The sequence below is a fragment of the Nomascus leucogenys genome, chromosome 17, assembly GCF_006542625.1.
Source record: "Nomascus leucogenys isolate Asia chromosome 17, Asia_NLE_v1, whole genome shotgun sequence".
Taxonomy (NCBI): domain Eukaryota; kingdom Metazoa; phylum Chordata; class Mammalia; order Primates; family Hylobatidae; genus Nomascus; species Nomascus leucogenys.
In genome coordinates, this window is record NC_044397.1 from 19,691,248 (window position 1) to 19,711,068 (window position 19,821).

The 19,821-nt window shown below is 41.1% G+C and overlaps 1 protein-coding gene across 3 annotated transcripts in view; it reads right to left on the bottom strand.

Moving 5' to 3' along the window:
• Nucleotides 1–2,064: 2,064 nt before the first annotated feature.
• UPP2 (uridine phosphorylase 2) overlaps nucleotides 2,065–19,821 on the bottom strand; it is a 139,674-nt gene continuing 121,917 nt past the window's right edge. For 2 of the 3 annotated variants that reach the window (XM_030796919.1, XM_030796920.1), the window contains 3 exons: nucleotides 16,425–16,634; nucleotides 14,138–14,284; nucleotides 2,957–3,286 (listed from right to left, as the gene is read on the bottom strand). In XM_030796919.1, the coding sequence (XP_030652779.1) occupies nucleotides 3,135–3,286; nucleotides 14,138–14,284; nucleotides 16,425–16,634 (509 nt within the window). In that variant the 3' untranslated portion in view covers nucleotides 2,957–3,134. Of the gene's footprint in view, nucleotides 3,287–14,137; nucleotides 14,285–16,424; nucleotides 16,635–19,821 lie in introns of all 3 variants that reach the window. The other variant, XM_003266141.2, reaches the window with a different exon arrangement.

A 19,821-nucleotide genomic window follows, 5' to 3' on the forward strand; every position in this document is an offset into this window, starting at 1 on the left:
TCAGAAGATACCTGTAGAGAACAAAACTCTATGACACGCTAAGAGTACAAAGGAAATGTGAGCCTCCCAAATGAAGACAGCCCAGGAACATGAAAAAGGATAAATGTTCTCAAGACGGCATCTGCATGAGAACAAATTCCTGTCTTCCCAGTGCAAATCTAGTTCTAAAGGAAGGAGGGAAGAAATGATGACTTGAGGGAAAATTGAAGTTGGAGACCTCCCCAAAGGAGGTGAATTTGGGGCTCGGTTTTGACAGAGGGGAAAGCTGTGTGTATATGAGAAAACAAGCGGTTCTAGACACTGCCACAGATAAACACTGAAGGTACAGAGGACTTTCCTCCCCACAGAGTGAGATGTAGTGGGCGGAACAGCCAGGGAGAGCTGTGCTGAGCAGGACTGAATAAGGAAAGTATGAGTCTTGCAAAGACTGTGAGATTATGGTGAGAGTTTACAAGGGAAATGCTGTGAAAAGGATTCATCTTCACTTGACAAGTATTTATTGAGTGCCTAGTATGTGTCTGGTGATGTTTTAGGTGCTTGGAGCGATAGAAGCCAATAAAATATGTGCAGTGTTTGTTCTCCAGAACCCTATAGTGTAGACAGTAGGCATTAATTAAATAATGACCCCAATCATGACATAGTTGCAAGCTGTGTACTTTGAAGAAGTAGTCGAGGGGGCTGTGGAGGGGGCCTACAGGTGAGCATGGAAGGAATCTGGTTTGAGGATTAGAAAGACTTTCTAAGGGAAGGGATCTCTGAGTTGAGATTTAAACCATGAGCATGAGTTAAGCGAGGGCCCTTCGGGGAGAGTAGACAGCAAAAGCCTCTGAAATGAGAAGGGACATTGGCACTAAGAGTCCCCACTATCCCATATAACACTGTTGTATAAATCAGGAAAAGGCCCCTCTCAGTTGATGTGGCTCAGGGTGGACTGAGATTCACCCTGTCCAGGTCTCACAGCTAGCTGGACAGGGTGGATCTCAGTCCCACTTGTCCCCCAGCTAAGCACTCCCATTGGATGGATCTGTTGGCAGTCCTTCCCAAGGGATTGTACCTTTGTGAATTTGTGCCTTGGGTAAGACTGAAGAACCAAGGGTGATGTCCCTGGAGGGCAGATACAAGGGGAAGAAGTGGGTAAAGTGAGCTGGGCTACCAAGCTGGGCCCAGTCGGGAGTGCCTAAGCTGCGCAGAGGGCTTTGGTCTTCATTCTAAGACCAACGTGAAGGCTTTGAAGCAGGAAAATAACCCAATCAAACTTCAAGAATGGAGGCAGAGTGATCAGGAGCGAGGCTTCCTCAGTGATCTGGAGGAGAGATCATGGTGGCCTGGACTAGGATGGGTGCCAAAAAGATGGAAGGAAATGAACAGACTGGGGTAATATTTAGGAGGATCAATTAATAAGACTTAATGATTGACTGGCTGTGGGAATTAAGGAGAAAGAATCATCACAGGGGTTTCCCAGGTTTCTGGCTTGTGCAAGCGATATGGTTTACTGAGATAGGAAATACCAGTGAGGAACACACCTGCGCACACACACACACTCCTCCCAGGAGTTGAGAAGAAGATTAACTGTAATTATTTCATTCTTCTCCCTCTCATAGCCTCTCCTTCTCCCTGTTAAAAAAATAAAAAATAAAAAAAATAAAAATTGTCCAGAAGCAGGCAGATAAAAGTTCATACTGAAGCCTCTCTGAGGTGGTTTCCAGTACATGGTCTAAAAAAACATGAAACAAAGTAAAAATCCCATCAGAAAATGACGGCCATGCTATTCTAGCTTGCTTTTAGCTCTGATCTTTGAATTTGATGGTCAATTATTGGGATACCCTAAAAGCGGCACTTAAAGTGTCTCTAGTGCCAAAAAGAAGTTCACAAACCAATGTACCTCTTGGGGGATTGTTTATAGGTGATGATAAATACCTCTTGTTTATTGTCATTGCTTAAAAGAGAAAGCCATTCCCCACCCAGGAGCAGGCCAATTCAGACTCAACTGGCCTAGGACATGTTTCCTGCCCCAAGCCTCCATTCGGTCATGTGTGACAATGGCTCTGGGGCCCAAATAATCTGTACTGTGTTGGAATTAAACTTTACTTGAGCCACAACCATATAAATAATATGTACACAACATTACATACTATACAAGTGTGCCAGTCATCCTCCACCCATCCCCCATCCAGTCATTCCAACTCCCAAGCATGTCAAATTGAGAAGAACCCAAGATGCAGTCAGTTCACAGAGATCATGTGCAGCCAGGAGGAGCACCATGCCTCCCAGAGAATCAAACGGGTAGGGCAATAGGCCGGTCTGGACAAGTCACACAAAAGGATTCCTTTAACATCTTGAACTCAACTCTTAATTCAATTGCTATGAATTTCTCAGCCTATTTGGTTAATATTGAAATGAAATAAAAAATACAGCCTCCTCAAAACACTTTTTTTACAAGAAAAAATGACTAGAAGGCAATTCAGTCACTTGTGATTCTGAAGAAAAAGGAAGGCCTTTCTTTGTATTACTGAGGGTTTTCAATTGAGAGGAAAATGTAATCCAGAGTTGTTATATTCTGAGATAAAATCACAAACAGGCATATGTAAATCTCGAATCCTATTCTGTGGTGCACTGAAATTGTGCAGGGGTAAAAAAGAAGTATGGCCATATTTTCCTAATGGTAACTTTTCCATATAGACCTACATTTCACTGACACTTTTTTCTGTAAATATTTTGAATGTGGATGATCGGTTTCTGTCACTTGTCCAATACCTAGAAGTGCCTGACAATGTTCTAACATGAATTTCTGGATTGGTTTCAGAAACAGAGTGACTGGTAACTGTATCTGCAAATGGCTGGTCTATTTTGATGTGAGCTTAATTAATGCTGCATATGAAACTCCAAATGTCATAATCCAGGAGTTTTAAAATTTTAATTATTAGACTGATTTAGTTAACTTATTCTAAAATGAAATTTGAATTTAATTTAGTGTATTAAATTCTTTTACAATAAATTCCTTTTTAAGAGAGGATTTCATAAAGTCTTTCCATTTAGCATGTGGATGAGAACTATGTAAAAATGCCGCAAATAAAATATGACTTTCACATTACAACTTGAGCTACAAACTTTCAGGGGAGGGTTGGGCTGCCCAGTTAGGACATCCAGTCACAAAGTCCAAGCCGCCGTCTGATGAAGTTGGAGATTAGGAGCTGAGGCCGTTGCTGGTACTCCACCAGGACATCATGAGGCAAGTTGATCTGATCACAGTCGAGTCTGTCGAGAAGTGTCACACAGACCACAGCAGCTAGAAGAGCAATTAGCACAACTGGTGGAATGAACGGGTTCATCTTTTCTATAGAAGCATTAGCCAAACACACCAGCATCCATAGCACATGTACTTTGTGTATTTTTTTTTTTTTTTTGTAATGTAGATGCAACCTACTGAACCTTCTGGTCTTCAATATTTTTGTGGAATCCCACCAAACACTTCATTTAAATAAGTTAACTGAAATTGTTGTGAACATTCCTCCTTCCTCTTTTCCTCCACAATTGACTAGATTAAGGCTCAGGAAAGCATCATATTCAAGATAAAGGAGAAAGCTTTGCAGTCTGAGATATGCCATCTCCAGCTTTCTATCCTATTTCCAGTTCTTAGAGGAGGGTCTTCTTACGGGAGGATATAACTGGAGAACTAGCCATAATTCCTAAGGTGACATTTTTCTCCTTGGTGCAATGGTTGAGTTTGCCTGCTGCATTGCAGCCCTTGCTGAAGAGAAAAGTAAATACAGAAGAGATATAGAATGCTGACCTCAGGAAATACCAGTAGAGGTGAGTACTGGCCCTCATGAAATTTGAGAGGAAAAAAACATGGTATGAAATGCTTAAATGTAAGAAGCAGCACCATGAAAGAGGAAATGTATTAGCATTTGATTTCTAAAGAACGAGAATGAAATCTGATAAGAAACTGGAGGAAAAAAAGTCTTTTTTAAAAAATAAACTCTTATTTTTGAAAAGTTGTCACAAGGGCAATGTCTTTGGTTTCATCAGCGAGAAAAATTGAGTTCCATATGAATTCTTTATTGTCAGTTTCATATCAAATATTTGATTTCAAGGAATGTGGTTACCCACATTGAAATCAGTGTTAGCCACTTTGAATTGCTAATGGTGTAATAATCTCTATCTGAATCTGCATCATTTAAAAAAGGATTTCAGTGCATATGTGATTGGGTTGGATGTGTCTATATTAACAAACTTGGAAGGCATGGAGAGAGTTGGGCATGAGGGTAATGTTTATTTCTTTGACCTCTCTGCTACTCCAGACTTCTTTGTAAGATCTAGATTTGGGAAGAAGTAGTATACTGTAATTACAATAGTACATGCTATCTTTATTTTTAAATGACAAGTAGTAATTGTATATAATTATGAGGTACAATGTGATGTTTTGATATATGTATACATTTTGAAATGATTAAATTAGCCTAATTCACATATCTGTCATCTCTTATACTTGCATTTTTGTGGTGAAAACAATTAAAATCTACTCTCTTTAAGATTTTTCAATATACGTTATTACAAACTGTCATCACTATGCTATGCAATAGATCTCTCAAGCTTAATCCTCCTTGTAACTGAAATTTTGCACCCTTTGACCAGTTTCTCTCCATTCCCCATCCTGCTCCCCTATACTCTGGTAACCACCATTCTGCTCTCTACTTCCATGAGTTTGATTTTTCTAGATTCCACATATAAGTAAAATCGTACAGTGTTTGTCTATCTGTGCCTGGCTTATTTCACTTAACAAAATGGCCTCCAAATTCATCCATGTTGTTGCAAATGAGACAGTTTCCTTCTTTTTAAAGGCTAAATAGTATTCCATTTTGTATGTCTACCACATTTTAAAAATCTATTCATCTGTTGATGGACACTTGGTTGATTCCATATCTTGGCTATTGTGAATAATGCTGCAACAAACATGGGAGAGCAGATGTCTGTTTACAGCACACTGATACCAATTCCTTCAGATATGTACCAGAGGTGGGATTGCTAGCTCATATGGGAATTCTTAGTTTTTTGAAGAACCACCATACTGTTTTTCATAATTGATGTACTAATTTACATTCCCATCAACAGTATTCAAGGGTTCTCTTTTCTCCACATCCTGCCAACACTTATTATCTTTCGTCTTTTTTGATTATGGCCATTCTAGCAGGTGTGAAGTGACACCTCACCATGGTTTTAATTTGCATTTCCCGATGGCTACTGAGGTTGAGCATTTTTTTTTTTAATATCTCTGTTCGCCTTTTGTATGTCTTCGTTTAGAAACTATTCCGATCCTTTGCCCATTTCTTAATTTGTTTTCTTGCTATGGAGTTGTTTGAGTTCCTTGTATATTCTGTATATCACCTCTTATCAGATGTATCAGTTTAGAAATGTTTTCTCCATGTGTTTCTCTACATTTCTCCAATCCATGTATCTTTTTTGTTTGACTTAATTATTGCTACATGCCAAGCATTTGTGATATCACTTAATCCTTTACAGCTATTACTTGAGCTAGGATTATTTTTGACCCCTTTTGACAGATGATTAAATGAGGGCTTAGAAAGATCAACCAAATGGCCCAGTATTACACAGCTAGTCAGAGCCAATCAACTCCTAGCTTCCTAAACTGATGAGAGAAGAGTTCTCTACCTTCCATCCACTCCTCCCCTGAGCTAGCACATGGTGAACCATTAGGCAGTCCTGCCCTATCGGTTATACTGACACATCGGTCAGACTGACCCTCTTGTTCAGTGACGTGAAAAGCAATGAAAATATTCAACTTGAGCTGCGTCAAATATTTCATCACCTAGGACCCTATTTATTCAAAACTCAGTCAGTTGTGAAGCAACTTGGCTGTACAGGCAAACAAGCAAATGGAAGAGCTAGAAACTTCCCACAGCTTTTCAAGTTAATGATCAGCAAATCTGTGAAGCCTGACATGGGCTGGCAGTCACACAGAAAAGTTGAAAGTCCTTCTCTAATCCTTCACTTTGGCAGAAGGATAAAAGGAAACCAGTGCTCTATACTTTTTACAGAGTGGGAACCAACTTTACTAAATGTCTTCTCTGGATTTCAAGGGGAATGCCAAAGATAGAAAAGAACAGGTTGTAGCAATCTCAGCGGTGTTTTCTTGACCCTGGAGAATCCACTAACGAGCAGCATGTAATAATCTTGTCACCTAAAATTACTATTTCCATGAGCAATTAAAAGGGACTAATTACTCAAAACAATTTGCTGAAATTAAGCCTGACAGCTTTGCTAGCATAATCCTTAGATTAGGCAGGGAGGGTGGCTGCTGGGGAGGAAGAGATACTTAGTGACCCAGCTGCCACCAAGGAGATTGTCAATGAACTGACCTGAGGCTAGAATGTTCTGGGAACACACAGACCTGAACATGGAGCTTGGATACACCCTGAGCTGAACTAGGACTGCCCAGTAATTGTCAACCCTTTGGGAACATTTATGGCTGCTTTGAAAATCTGATGAAAGTCCTAATTGGAACCTCTTTTCACACAAAAATACACTTCTGCCAATACACACAAAATATTTGTGTATAACTTCAGGGGTCCCAGGGCCCCTGAAAATTCACTCATGAGTCCTTAGGAATCCACGCACCCCTATGGACCACCACTTTAATCCCACCTCTCTGATTCAGAATGAACTTCCAACAAGGTTTTCCCATGAACAATGGGCAAAGATAGCAGTGCTGGGCACAAATGCCCATTGCACAACAGAAGTCAAACAGGGCTTGTCTTTGGAAAATGGCAAAGCAGCGAAGATTAGCTTTGGAGTTCCCAGCCTGGCCTTTCTTCTACCTCTTCCTGGTTATGTTCATACCCTCCTCCATCACTCCTCAAGGGTTTGAGTTTATTAAGCACACACTACCTTTGCTCCCTATATGCCCGGTATGTAAAGCACAGGAAATGTTTTTTAATCAACAACCCAGAGCCTTTGCACTTCCTGTATCTCCGTTGAAACATTAATCTCAGGCTGTTGGCTGCTTATTAAAAACAAGGTGGGGAAAATTTATATTCAAAGGGGCTGGTCAATGGTAAAAGACATAGAAACAATTTGTTCTTCTAGAGTGGTGTTTCTCAAAGCGTGCTCCACTGGCCTCTTGCATCAGAATCAGAGATACTTAGGCTTTATTCCAGACATACCAAATCAGAATTGGGGATGGGGGTTGGGAAAGGGTAGTGAATCTGCGTGAAAACATCTTCCCAGTTAAATTATTTGTACATTAATATTTGAAAATGACTGCTTCAAAGACTTTAAACTCTATCTTTGAATCATCATTACCACAAATGTGCATACCTGGACCTCAGTTCTTTGGGCGCCCAAATTGCTGAATTAGAACCAATTCATTATACCTATGAAGAATTGTCCCATACCTTTCATAAAGGTGCTATCAATGACACTGCCCATTATAATATAGCTGATAATTTCATTTAACATTTGGATCAAGATTTTGTGACAAACTGCAAATGTTTTTATTAGCTAATGGCGGCTGTATAATGCACAGTGGTTTTTTTTTGTTTGTTTTTTTTTTTTTTTTTTTTTTTTTGAGACAGAGTCTTGCTCTATCACCCAGGCTGGAGTGCAGTGGTGCAATCTCAGCTCACTGCAAGCTCTGCCTCCTGGGTTCACGCCATTCTCCTGCCTCAGCCTCCTGAGTAGCTGGGACTACAGACACCTGCCACCATGACGGGCTAATTTTTTTTTTTTTTTGTATTTTTAGTAGAGACGAGGTTTCACCATGTTAGCCAGGATGGTCTCGATCTTCTGACTTCGTGATCTGCCCGTCTCGGCCTCCCAAATGCAGTGTTTTTGTTTATTGCTTGGCTTCCAGGAAACTCGGAGCTCAATCTAAGTGTTTAAGTATTGTACTCCTGGGTGGCCTCTTTAATACTGAGAAATTCTAACCAGACACAGTGGCTCATGCCTGTAATTCCAGCATTTGGGGAGGCTGAGGCATGAGGATTGCTTGAACCCTAGGTGTTCAAGACAGCCTGAGCAACAAAGTGGGACCTCGACTTTGCAAAAACAACAACAAAAACCCACACACAAACAAATTCGTGGTTGTATGAACCTGTGGTCCCAGCTACTCTGGAGACTGAGGTGGGAAGATGGCTTTAGCCCAAGAGGTGGAGGCTGCAGTGAGCTGTGGTCATACCACTGTGTTCCAATCTGAGTTACAGAGAGAGGCCTTGTCTCGAAAAAAAAAAAAAAAAAGACCTTCCTATCTATTTCCTTAAATAAATGCCTGTTTTTTTTTTGTTTTTTTTTTTTTACCTCTGTTTAGATTATATTATTGTGCATTCCTCTTTCATTGAAAGCTGCCACAAATGCTTTTTCAAATAGAGACAGTACAGGTCATCTTTCAATAGATGAATATATTACTTTTTTGCACCTTATGGAATAGTGAAGAGAGTGGTGATCAGGAGACAGGAGATGTCTATTCTAGTTCATCTCTGTTTTAGTCTGTTTCCTCAGGCAGGTCAATTACACTCTCTAGACCTCATTTCATCCTCTGAGCAAGCAGCAGGTTAGATCTCAGAGGCTTCTTGCAAGCCCACATCCTCAGCTTACATGTCTCACATGATTTGGTTAGTTCAAAAACCTGCTGTCTTCTCCAGGAGGTCCAAATGTAACCTTGAGGACTTGGGCTTCTGCCAGATATGGGACCCTTAACCAGAGATGCTACAGGATAGGCAGAGGATGGAGCCTTGTGTACTTACTGGAGGTGGGGGTGAGAGGCTCACCAGGGGAATCCAGATAGCCTCCCTGGGGTCATAGCAGGGGAGAGGAGGGCCACAGATAATGACAGCCACAGACAGGGTGGAATCAATGGCCCTAAATGATCCCTAATGTGTGAGTTGTTGGCAGTGGGAAGGGAAGAGTGGAATAGAGGCTAGGAGGGTGGAATTAAAAGGAATCAAACAAAACTATAGACACTGACCTTGATTAAAACATGTGAAAACAAAGCAAAAAGAAACATTTGTAAAAATCTTGTCCCTGTAAAAGTGATAAGTGAATTATGTACCATTTTTACCTGATTTTCCAGCTACAATGACTGATTTTCTTGGCAAAATAAGGGCTCTGCATACTATAAAATAAGTATCTGCTTAATGTTTTATTTGATCCCATCACCAAGTCAATTGGTATGTGCTCCGCCCTTAGGGTTTGCTTGTGGCAGTGGTGCAACTATCTGCTCACCACACTTAAAATGGAAAAATCTGCATTGACTTTTAGTGGTGCACATTTTGGCTCTTCTGTCCAGAGACTATGAACATGTCTCCACACGGAGGCTGCTGGCAAGAAATGGCAGGCAGGGTGCAAAGGGGCCTGAGTCAGCAGAGCTGGGTTCAAAGTCCAGCTCACCTGTTTCCCAGCTCTGAGAAGGTGGGAAAGTTATTTAACCTCCCTGAGCTACAGTCATGTAGAATACATACAGAATGAAGTTTTTCTCTTGTAAAGGTGAAGAGCCCTGCAGTTGGTCACCTTGTACCCTGGCCTAAGGATTTTTCAAAATCTGGATTTATCTCCATTTTAGGGTTAAGAAATACTCTAGCTCCAAACTGATTATAACCTTTAATCCTTGTGGTATCTTTTTACCTTTGTCAATGATCCTCATGCAGTTCTCAGAGTCCAATATCCTTCATTGTTGGGAACAGCAGAAGAATATAAACATGGAATTAAAGTCAAGATTCTGCTCCCTCTCATTGAATGGTACTAAGGTAATATTATAAAGACCAAATATTTCCCTAAGTTACCAGTGTCTGTCCAAGGAAATAACACTGAATTCTTTAAAGAAAAGCCACTGTGAGTGCTGCAAACAACTAGGCATAGAAGAGGATTTAAGCAGAACCTAAGCTTAGACAAATATTAGGCTTCGTATATTGTCATGCAAGCCTGTGTCAAAAGGCAGCACTGTCTTTAAAAGATGAATGCAAGTTAAACATACTTATCACAAGGTCACAGTACAAGAGGATTATCATCTTTAATCAGAATGTTTGGGGCTTAATTAAAGTAGATTTTGCTTTAAGAGAGACACAGATATGTGCATATTATAAAATGATAGGAGAATGCATTGAGCATTGCACAGTGCTTCCATTGTACAGGTTTACATTATGCTGAAAATTTAGCTTTGGAATAATTGGGTGAATTCCACTATTTCCCTTCACTTGAATCTTTGTTAAAACAGCATTGGATTTCCAACTCTCTTTTCTAAGATAATGAGATCAGGATAGCAACAGTGACTTCTGGGTGCCAGTGGCCTTATTATAGGTAGTTTGTCCACCTATCAAATATTGAAAGACCCAGAGGTTGTAGATCTAGCAAAATAAATATTTGTATAGACCTTAGAGCAAAGGGAGGCTTGACTTTAAGGCTTTACTTCCTCCTTTGTGGACAGTTAGGAGATACTCCTAAGTCCTTTAGACAATTCTAAGCCACTTATATGACTGGGGAATAAAGGTTAAAGTTTACAATGGCCATTTTCCATGGTCAAAAAGAGTCTAGTGGCCCTTTTTTATAATTCATTCACTCGTTCAGTAAATATTGAAAGCCCATATGGCAGGCATCATTCTAAGTACTGGGGATACAGCAATGACAAACAAGGTCCCTGTTCCTATGGCACTTATATTCTAATGGAGAGAAATAATATATGCCTTTATGCACTAATATGCATGAAATAATATGTAAGTTAATATATAAACAGACTGGAAATATAGTCAGTAGTGGTAAATGTGATGCAGATAAATGAAATAGAATGACACCATTGTGAGTGAGTGAGTGTAGGTAGTCATGCAAGACTTTTTTGAGGAGGTGAGATTTAGGGTGAGATGTGTAATACTAACTGCAAAGATAATAAGTGGTAATCCACGTGGACCCAAGGCCTCCTTGTGCTAAGTAGATCTAGAAAGATCTGTTTCTGCAATGGTCCAAACTCAGTGAGTAATTCATCTAAGTTAGTACAATGGTTCTCTAGAAGACCTTTGTTTATGTAAATATTTGTTATTTATAAGCCATCACCTTATTATGAATTCAGATTGGTTATCCAGTCATCTGGTAGTACTAAAGGAACAGAAGAGGTCTCAGAAGGCTGTCTGGAGAGATAGGATAGGGTGGGCCGTAACTAACAGTGGCAGGGAGGGGGTTAGGGAGACATGCCTATGGGCTCTGGGCTTTTGGTGCCAGGTAAAATCTTTTTTTCCATATTGCTTACCATCAGATGTCCTCTCTAACTTCCTCTGTTTCAGCAGCTGTCTGTGAATGCATTCACAGCCCTTCCCCAAGCAAGCTTTTCTGGCCCACACAAAGTGCGTTATAAATGGGTTAAAATCAAAAGGTGCCAGGTGCCAGCTTCCAAGCTTCAGTGTTATGGGAGCAGGATGTTATGAAGTAGTAATGAAAGAAGAGAATATGATAGCATCCTATCCATGGGGTTTTCGGTCTCTATACTTGGTGGCTGATCTTCCAGGGGGCAGCATACCAGGAATCCACCTTTTAAAACAGTGGTATCTGAGGGAGATAAAGAGCCCCTGGCACCATGAAGACATGCGGATAGAAATACTCCCAAGAACTACAGAGCTGCAGATGCAACCTTTAGTGTGAATGTTGGCAGCCTAGAAGGGGTCTACTCCATGAAAGGCTGCAGCAGTGGCCTGAGAGAGAGCTATTTGCAGGCGAAAATCAGCTACCAGCAGGTCCAGCAGCAGCATAAGAAAGAAAATGCAGTGGGGGGCGGTAACTACAGAAATGTAGAGAAGAAAGCATCCAGGAGGGAAACCTGCAGGTAGCAGAGAGAGCAAGGTCACAAAGATTTGCAGCAAGGACAGAAAGGCTCTTAGAATAACTTCATTTAGGTTTCTGCAACATCCTAGAGAAAGAAAGACTCAGAGTCCAGGGTGCACAAGCCTAGAACTCTTCTTGGCTGCCAATTGGTGCCTCTTAAGAAAGAACTGCTGGTCATCAGCCAGTTTTCATGAAGGCGACATGTTGATAACTCGGCATTTTCTGTTTAACTATTAATAAAGTGGTTAACAAATTATGTTACACTTACACATTAGGTGGAGACATGACTCAAGTGATCACTTGTTTATATAATAAAGAAATGTGAGGAAGCATTTCCTGGAGCAGAAACGTCTGAATCCAAGTGTCCCTGCAGGCTGTGTGGGGTGCTGCTTTCCCACTGTCACTAACTTGTAGAGAGAAAAGCAGATGCTCTTGTTCTCTAAAAGAGGGTATTAGCAATGACCTTCAAAAGAATACAAAAATGGGCTGGGCGTGGTTGCTCACTCCTGTAATCCTAGCACTTTGGGAGGCCGAGACAGGCGGATCACTTGATGTCAGGAGTTCAAGACCATTCTGGCCAACATGGTGAAACCCCATCTCTACCGACAATACAAAAGTTAGCCAGGCATGGTGGCACAAGCTTGTAATTCCAGCTATTTGGGAGGCTGAGGCAAGAGAATTGCTTGAACCCAGGAGGCAAAGCAAAGATTATAGTGAGCCAAGATCGCACCACTACACTCAGCCTGGGCAACAGAGGGAGACTCTGTCTCAAAAAAAAAAAGGGTACAAAAATGCATTGTGTGTTCTTCCCACATGTTTACCAATAATTTACATGTACATATATTCTGACAGATGCAAGTAGTTAAGGATAGTGGTTCGACAATTAATCTCCTTAGAGCTGCAGCTTTTTTGTAAAATGCATTCTTAGAAATATGACCACATATATTCTGTTTGTAATGTGTAGATTAAAATTCATTGACTATAAGGACAAGTATTGCAAGTCAAATTCCACTTATAAAAATGAAGCTTTATTGTGCTGTAATTCTGTACTTCTTTGAAGCCTTCCTCTCTGCGTATCAGGATGCCACACTTCCCTGGTGTTCTGCTAACTTCATGGGCCACTCCTCCTTGGTCTCTCCCATCTCAATTAACTTTTAATGTTTAAGCAAGGACCTCTTGTCATCTGTGCCTAGGCTCATTGTTTGTTGTCTTATACATTGCATAGCTTTAAATGCCATCTATATGCTCTCAACTTAGAATTTTATGTCTCCAGTCCAAACGACCCACCTAAACTCCAGATTCATAAATTCATCTCCTTGCTTGGCCTCCATTTTGATGTCTACTACCCTACCATCTTCACCCCCATTTCTTCTATCCCAGTTATGACAGCCTCATGCTTCTAGTAGTTTAGGCCATAAACATGGGAGTCATTTTTAACTCCTGCCTTTCTCCCCAAATTTACATCAAGTTTCAGCAAATGTTGTTGGGTTTGTCTTCAAAATGTTTCCACAATCTGACTACTTCTCACTACCTGTGCTGCTATCACTTTGTCCATCAGCTCTCACTAGACTACTGTGTTTGCCCTCTCGTTCTCCCTGCTTCTGCCCTTGACCCCATTCGGGTCTTCCCAGCTCAGCAGCCACCTTGATTCTGTTAACACACAGGTCAGATCCAGCCACCTCTCTATTCAGAGCTCTCCAGTGGCTTCCCACTTCACCCAGAGTGAAAGTCATTGTTCTCACAGTGTCCTGCACAATCTGTACACCTTCCCTCTCTCCTACCATTCTCCACCACTGCCCCTCCCCTCCTGATGTCTTCCCTGTTCTTCCAATTCTCCCTGAGTGCTCCTGCCTGTGGCCTTGGATTTGCATTGATCGGAATGCTCTTCCCCCAGATATCCGTGTGGCACATTCTCCTCCCATCCTTCCCTGACCATGCTATTTAAAATTATGATTGATGGACTATTTTAGGAATATTTTGTTTGTATCCTGTCTCGATAAATTCAATCGTAATGGAAACTACCAGCCACTACCAGGATGAAGGAAACCAAACTTGCTGTCGCATCCTGAACATGTCACCAACTAGCTGTTGACCTTGGGCAACTTGCTTTTGACCCTTGAGGTTTAGTTTCCTTATTTGCATAATAGGAATAATGTCCTGGCCACTCACAAGATATTATGAGATAATGTATATTATATACAATTATAAGTCATGCATTCAGCCCAAGGTAATATATAGCTGGACCCCTTTTTCTTCTCCTAAGGTGTAAAAGTAGCTTCACGAAAGAGAATTTGACCCTAAGCATTCATGAAAAGCTTACCTTTTAGACCACAGAGTCCACACATAGCTGCAAACACTGTAGATTCCATTTCGATATTCCTGACACCAGCTTTATATGCTCTCTTCAAGTAATCTAACTTTTTTTCTCTGGAAAAGGAGCACAGTGCTCCATCTAGTCGGCCTTGGCCTGAAAGGGAGGGGAGAACATTTAGTGACTTGATGTCCCACCCCACTGGCAGTGGCATCATAAGAGGCTTGCTGTTGGCTGGAGCACTCTGCAGCTGTCTCTAACTCTGCAGCGTGCTCCCCGTGTAGGATAAACTGAGCTGTGTGACTCTTCCTACCAGAGGACTGTGGAGCGAGGCTGTCCCTGGCTCAGGAGTCACATATGTAGGAAGGAGCCTCCATGGCCAAGGGCCTCAGTTCTGGGGTCAGTAACTGCTGAGTGGCTGTGGCAGCGAGCACTGTGCCCAGGGAAATCAGGAGGCGGGGGGGGTTGCTGTGAGAGCTGCCCTTTGAGGAAAATCTCAGGTTGCTCCAATGACTGGGGAATGGCCCAGGGACGGGTGCTGGGAGAAAAAAAGAGACTTCAATGATGCTAAGTTACTTGAGGATCAGGACAGTGTTTGGACATTGCACCTCTCCATATGCCCTTTGCGACACTGTCCACCTTCCCGCTTTCTGCACACCTCTCAGGCTGCACGCCACCCCTGTGATCACGTTTTCCTTTCCAGGCTGCTCCCAGTGTTCATTCATCACTGAATTTCACCTGTATCCACCAGTGCAGACAGAAGCAAGAAAAGGAAACTCTGATGTCATTACTCCTCCTGTAGCCTGTGCACACCCAGAAATAGACCTCCTAACGCCTTCCCACTCCTGAGAAGACCTGGATTCAAGCAAGTGGGCTAATAGCACTCTGTTGCCATCCATTATTTTCACAATCCCCTTTTTGGTGCTCTTTTCTCTCTTTTTCTCCCTTTCCTCTATCTCTTTCATGCTACTTTCACCCCTGGCAGTCTGCTTCCCCTTGTTCCTTCTCCTCATTAGAGCTGCATGCCAACACCTCTGACAGAGTGCTATTTAAGCTGATTCAAACACAGACATCGCAGAAGCCAAGCAGGCAATGTCGACGCGAGTGTCTGGTCTGAGGGGAGCAACCTCACCTCACCTTCTGCAAACGTAGCCCCAGATGTGGGTCAGGGCTTGCCAAGGCTACCATGTATATATTAGTGTACATTTTTAAATGTTAGTTATTTCAAAGAGCCAGAAATGTGGATGTTCATATAAAATCTCCACATATTGTAAATGTTGGCAGAATAATTCACATTTTAAAAAATACTGTGCAGGCCAAAGGAAACATTGACTTTAACAAGCTCCCATTTGCAAACTCTGCTTTAACATATCAGTGAGTGACCCTCGAGAGGGACTGTGAGTCAGTGGCCTTGAACAGCGGGTCCCAACCCTATCGGACCCAACAGCCCTTCTATTTTATAACAAATATGTGGGGAAACCACCTTTACTAACCGGAAGTAAAATGTATAGATAATATGACCTATCTCCAAACATAATTTTTAAAAATTCAATATAATATCTTAAGTTTGATCCAAAGGGAAAATAAAAGTAATCTGTAATGAAATAGTATGGATTTTGAAAAGAATAAAACTATACTGCCAGATTTTCAGAATGCCCTTCAAGGCATGGTACCAACTCTGTGTAGATTGTTTCTTCTGGGACGAGAAAGAATCGGGGGTCTGTCTTTGAAGGTCTCTTCCCCTTGGCCCTTCATTCCTGGTAGCAAGTGCTGCTACATAGCAGTCACCTTCAATTTGTCTCTAAACTTGGTTTGGGGACCCCTTACTCATGGCTGAGAGACAAAAACCCCACTCTGAGATCACGCCATCCCGTGGGATTTGTACCCCCTCCCCAAGCATTTCTCCCCATTTTCTGGCCCACTCTTTCCAGGGGACAGGATCCCTTTTGAGGTACAGATGAATGGCACAAACATAGAATCAGCATACTTCCCTTCTCTTAGAGCTGCTAATTTAAGTTAAAGGCATAAACAGAGATAAGATTTTGTGAATATCACTAATTACATTTTAGTGTTCAATGTGTTCTTGGAGGATTAAATCCACCCTCAATATAAATTCATTCTGCTGCTCATTATGTCCTTGTGTTTCTATGCTTTAGTAAGTAAAAAAGGCTGTTTCGTTTCCTTTTTAATCCACAAATATTAATTTTCTAGAGTCTTTAATATAAATTATGGGTTTGAATAACAAGGAGTTGCTGGCATTTTTCTGTTGCCTTCACAGTTTATAAATTGTTCTCACCTTCATAAAAATCATAGGTACACATTGTGTGTCCAATGAGGGTTGGGAAATTGGGGATTTCTTTGCTACAGTTGAACAGTTCTTCAGACAGTTCCTTGTCAAGTTCAGTACTTCGAGTGACGATGTTGTCCAAAATGATCTGTTCAAACCGGGGCTTAAAGAAGGAGTCTACAGCTATATCCGTTATTACCACAGTCCCTGGTGCAATCCCTGCAATGTGGGAATAAATGGTTACAGAAGAATGTCATTTAGAGTTTACTTTTGACACATAGTATGTAACCTATTCTAACATTAATGCTAGCTGCTAATGAATCTCGCTGTTTTCAACTTTAAAATTATTTTCTTTTCCAAATGCAATTAAATAACATTCAGAAGAGGCATTTGCATTTGTTGTCTTTTCAAATGCACATTTACAATGCGATGGGGTTTAGATTTCAAGACAAACATGACTCTTGGACATGCAAATTAGTACCAGCCTTTGGGCTCAAATTTGAATAAATTAGGTCAGGAAAAAACTAAATAAGCCTGCCAGCAAGTAGCTTTCATAAAGTGATGTGACTTCCTAATATTTAATCTTCTCTGCGACTTCTTGATTACTGTAATTTCTTTGCATCTCTATCCTCTTTTTCTTCTGATTCTTGTCACATTTGTTCTCTCGCCGACTCCATGTAAATCAGGCGTCTTGGCTGACCTTCCATGGCTACAAAGTCTGGGTTGCTCAAGGGACTTGGGCTTACTTAAGAAACTATTTTCTGCCAACTGTTAGTCTTCATGCCTGCCATGCCCTCTTATCCTCCCCCTACCTTTTCATCACACACCAAGTCACTCTTCAGGTGTCAGCTTAATTTACTTCCTGAAAAAGGTCTGAATCCACAGAAGGGAAGCAAACAAATGAAAAACTTAAAAGGCAACACAGATAGGTTACACCAACTTTCCCCAGGCCCATTTTTGACCCAGCTTTTGACCCAGTCTGGTTTCTATTTATAGCCCGAATAAGAAGATATATCTTCATAAATGCCCTAGACTCTGTCTTAACACTTTTTATAATTACCCATTTGTTTATCTTTTTCTCTGATAGAACATAAACTCTATAAAGTCAAGAACTATGTCTGTTCACTGGTCTCTCCTGGTCTAGCTCTGTGCCTGCCACCTTATAGGTACTCAATAAAATTTTGTCAAATGAGTGAATGTTTTCACAAAGATGCTATAGATTATAGCTCTGCAAGCCTATGATTCATAAACCAAATCCTGTCTTTGTAAATAAAGTTTTATTATCACACAGCCACACCCATTTATTTACATATTGTCTATAGCTGCTTTCAAGCTCTAGTGGCAGAGTTGAGAAGTTGCAATAGAAATCACACAGTCAGCAAATCCTAAAATATTTACTATCTTGTCCTTTACAGAAAAAGCTTGACAATCCCTACTATAGAGTATAGTCTTATCCTTCAGGGTAGCAGAAATTTTGATACTGATCAAAGTAGACTTAATTACAAAGTGCTTTAGAAGATCCAACTAGAGACCCAAGGTGGCCACTGATAATAGAGCCTTGTTGGATGAAATACTTTTTATTTTTTTATTTCATTTTTTTTTTTTGAGATGGGGTCTTGCTCTGTCACCCAGGCTGTAATGTAGTGGGGTGATCTCAGGTCACTGTAGTCTCTGCCTCCCGGGTTCAAGCAATTCTCCTGCCTCAGCCTCCAGAATAGCTAGGACTACAGGCACACACCACCACACCAACTAGTTTTTTGTATTTTTAGTAGAGATGGGGTTTCACCATGTTGGCCAGGCTGGTCTCAAACCCCTGGCCTCAAGTGATCCACTGCCTTGGCCTCCCAAAGTGCTGGGATTGTAAATGTGAGCCATCGTGCCTGGCCGGATACTTTTTAAACAATCCAAGTAAGTGGCTCCTTGAATTGTTCACAATGTCCTAAGAAAGTAATTGAGAGGGAAGTTGAAAGTGTATACATAAAAATGATGTTATTTATATGCCATCCTAATATTTAAGTGTGTTAGTGTATTATGTCATGTTTAAGGTTTCTCAAAGGTCAACATACTATTTAACTGAGTACTTTATGCTTATCAAGCTGTGTTGGCTCATGTAGGAAGGGATCATGTGAGCAACATAATACTGTGTACATCTTTCATCTTCAAATGCAATACTGCTTAAAATAAGCAAATACATCTTTTTGATAAGCTAAGAGTTCTTAATGAGGATAAAACTTCCAACTGAAGATGTCCACACCAGCACAGTGGGTTAATTTGCCACTATCCATGGGCCTTCATTGTGTGCTGTATGTATCATGTTGCCATGAAATAAAAGACCATTATCAAGAGCTGGATGGTCATCGGAGCACCTTGCTCATGCTGGTGTTCATTAATATCAAGTGGTAACTGTAGCAATCAGGACTTTGCAATGCATGAATGTGGGCTTTGAAGGCAGATCCTTGTAACCCACAACCCAAGAATTATGAGCAATTTTAATAGCTATGTTATCTGAAATTCATGCCCAAATGAGTAGTTCCCTACTACTGATTATTTGGGGTATTGTTGGATAAACTACAATCTAGAAGGATGCCTGATCTAACACTTATTGCTAACACTCTACTTCTCTCTTTGGATGAACATCCACAAAGGTCCTACTTTCTCCCAGATGTAAGGGCCTTGGCTGGACTTTATTCCTGGACCACGGCTGTGGAAAGGCCATCATCTTTTCCAACATATCTGATTTCTAGTGAAGCATGGCTCAGCCATGGTGGCTTTGTGATGTTGAACACACCATTTCTCCAGCCACTTGTGTGAGGATTTCTGACATCCCTTTTTGCTCCATAAATGTCTAATTGTATGACCGTTTCTCTTCCCAAATCTCAGACCTTTTTATAATGCCCATTCAGTTCTATCGCCCTGTCAACCAAACTTCTCCATTTACCATGTGCAGTCTGTATTTGCATTTTGGTGACATGGTAAAATCATTCCCTGACAAGATGTGCTCCTTAAGAAAAAGCTGAAGAAGAAGAGGTTTCCGCAAAACTTCATCACAACACATTCTGGAAGCAAAAACAAGGCCTCTTTACAGGTGCCTGACAGGCTAAAGAAGAAGGGAGGTCAGGAGGCTCTGTGAAAACTTTAGGAAGCATCATTTAAGCCTTCCCTGAAAGCCTGGCCTGGTTTCTTTCTGGTGTACTGATGAGGAAAAGATACAGCCAATAGAGGTGACGTAGTAACTGATGTGAGCAAAAACCAATGTTTTTCTAAGAGCTTTGCAGTTTGCTCACTTAGCTGATAAAACTGGGACATTTTTGTGATATTTTTTCACTTGAACACACTTATTTCTGTCACTTTAAAAAATTCCTAAGACTTGAAATTTACCCCTACCCTCAAAACATATCTTCTAGCA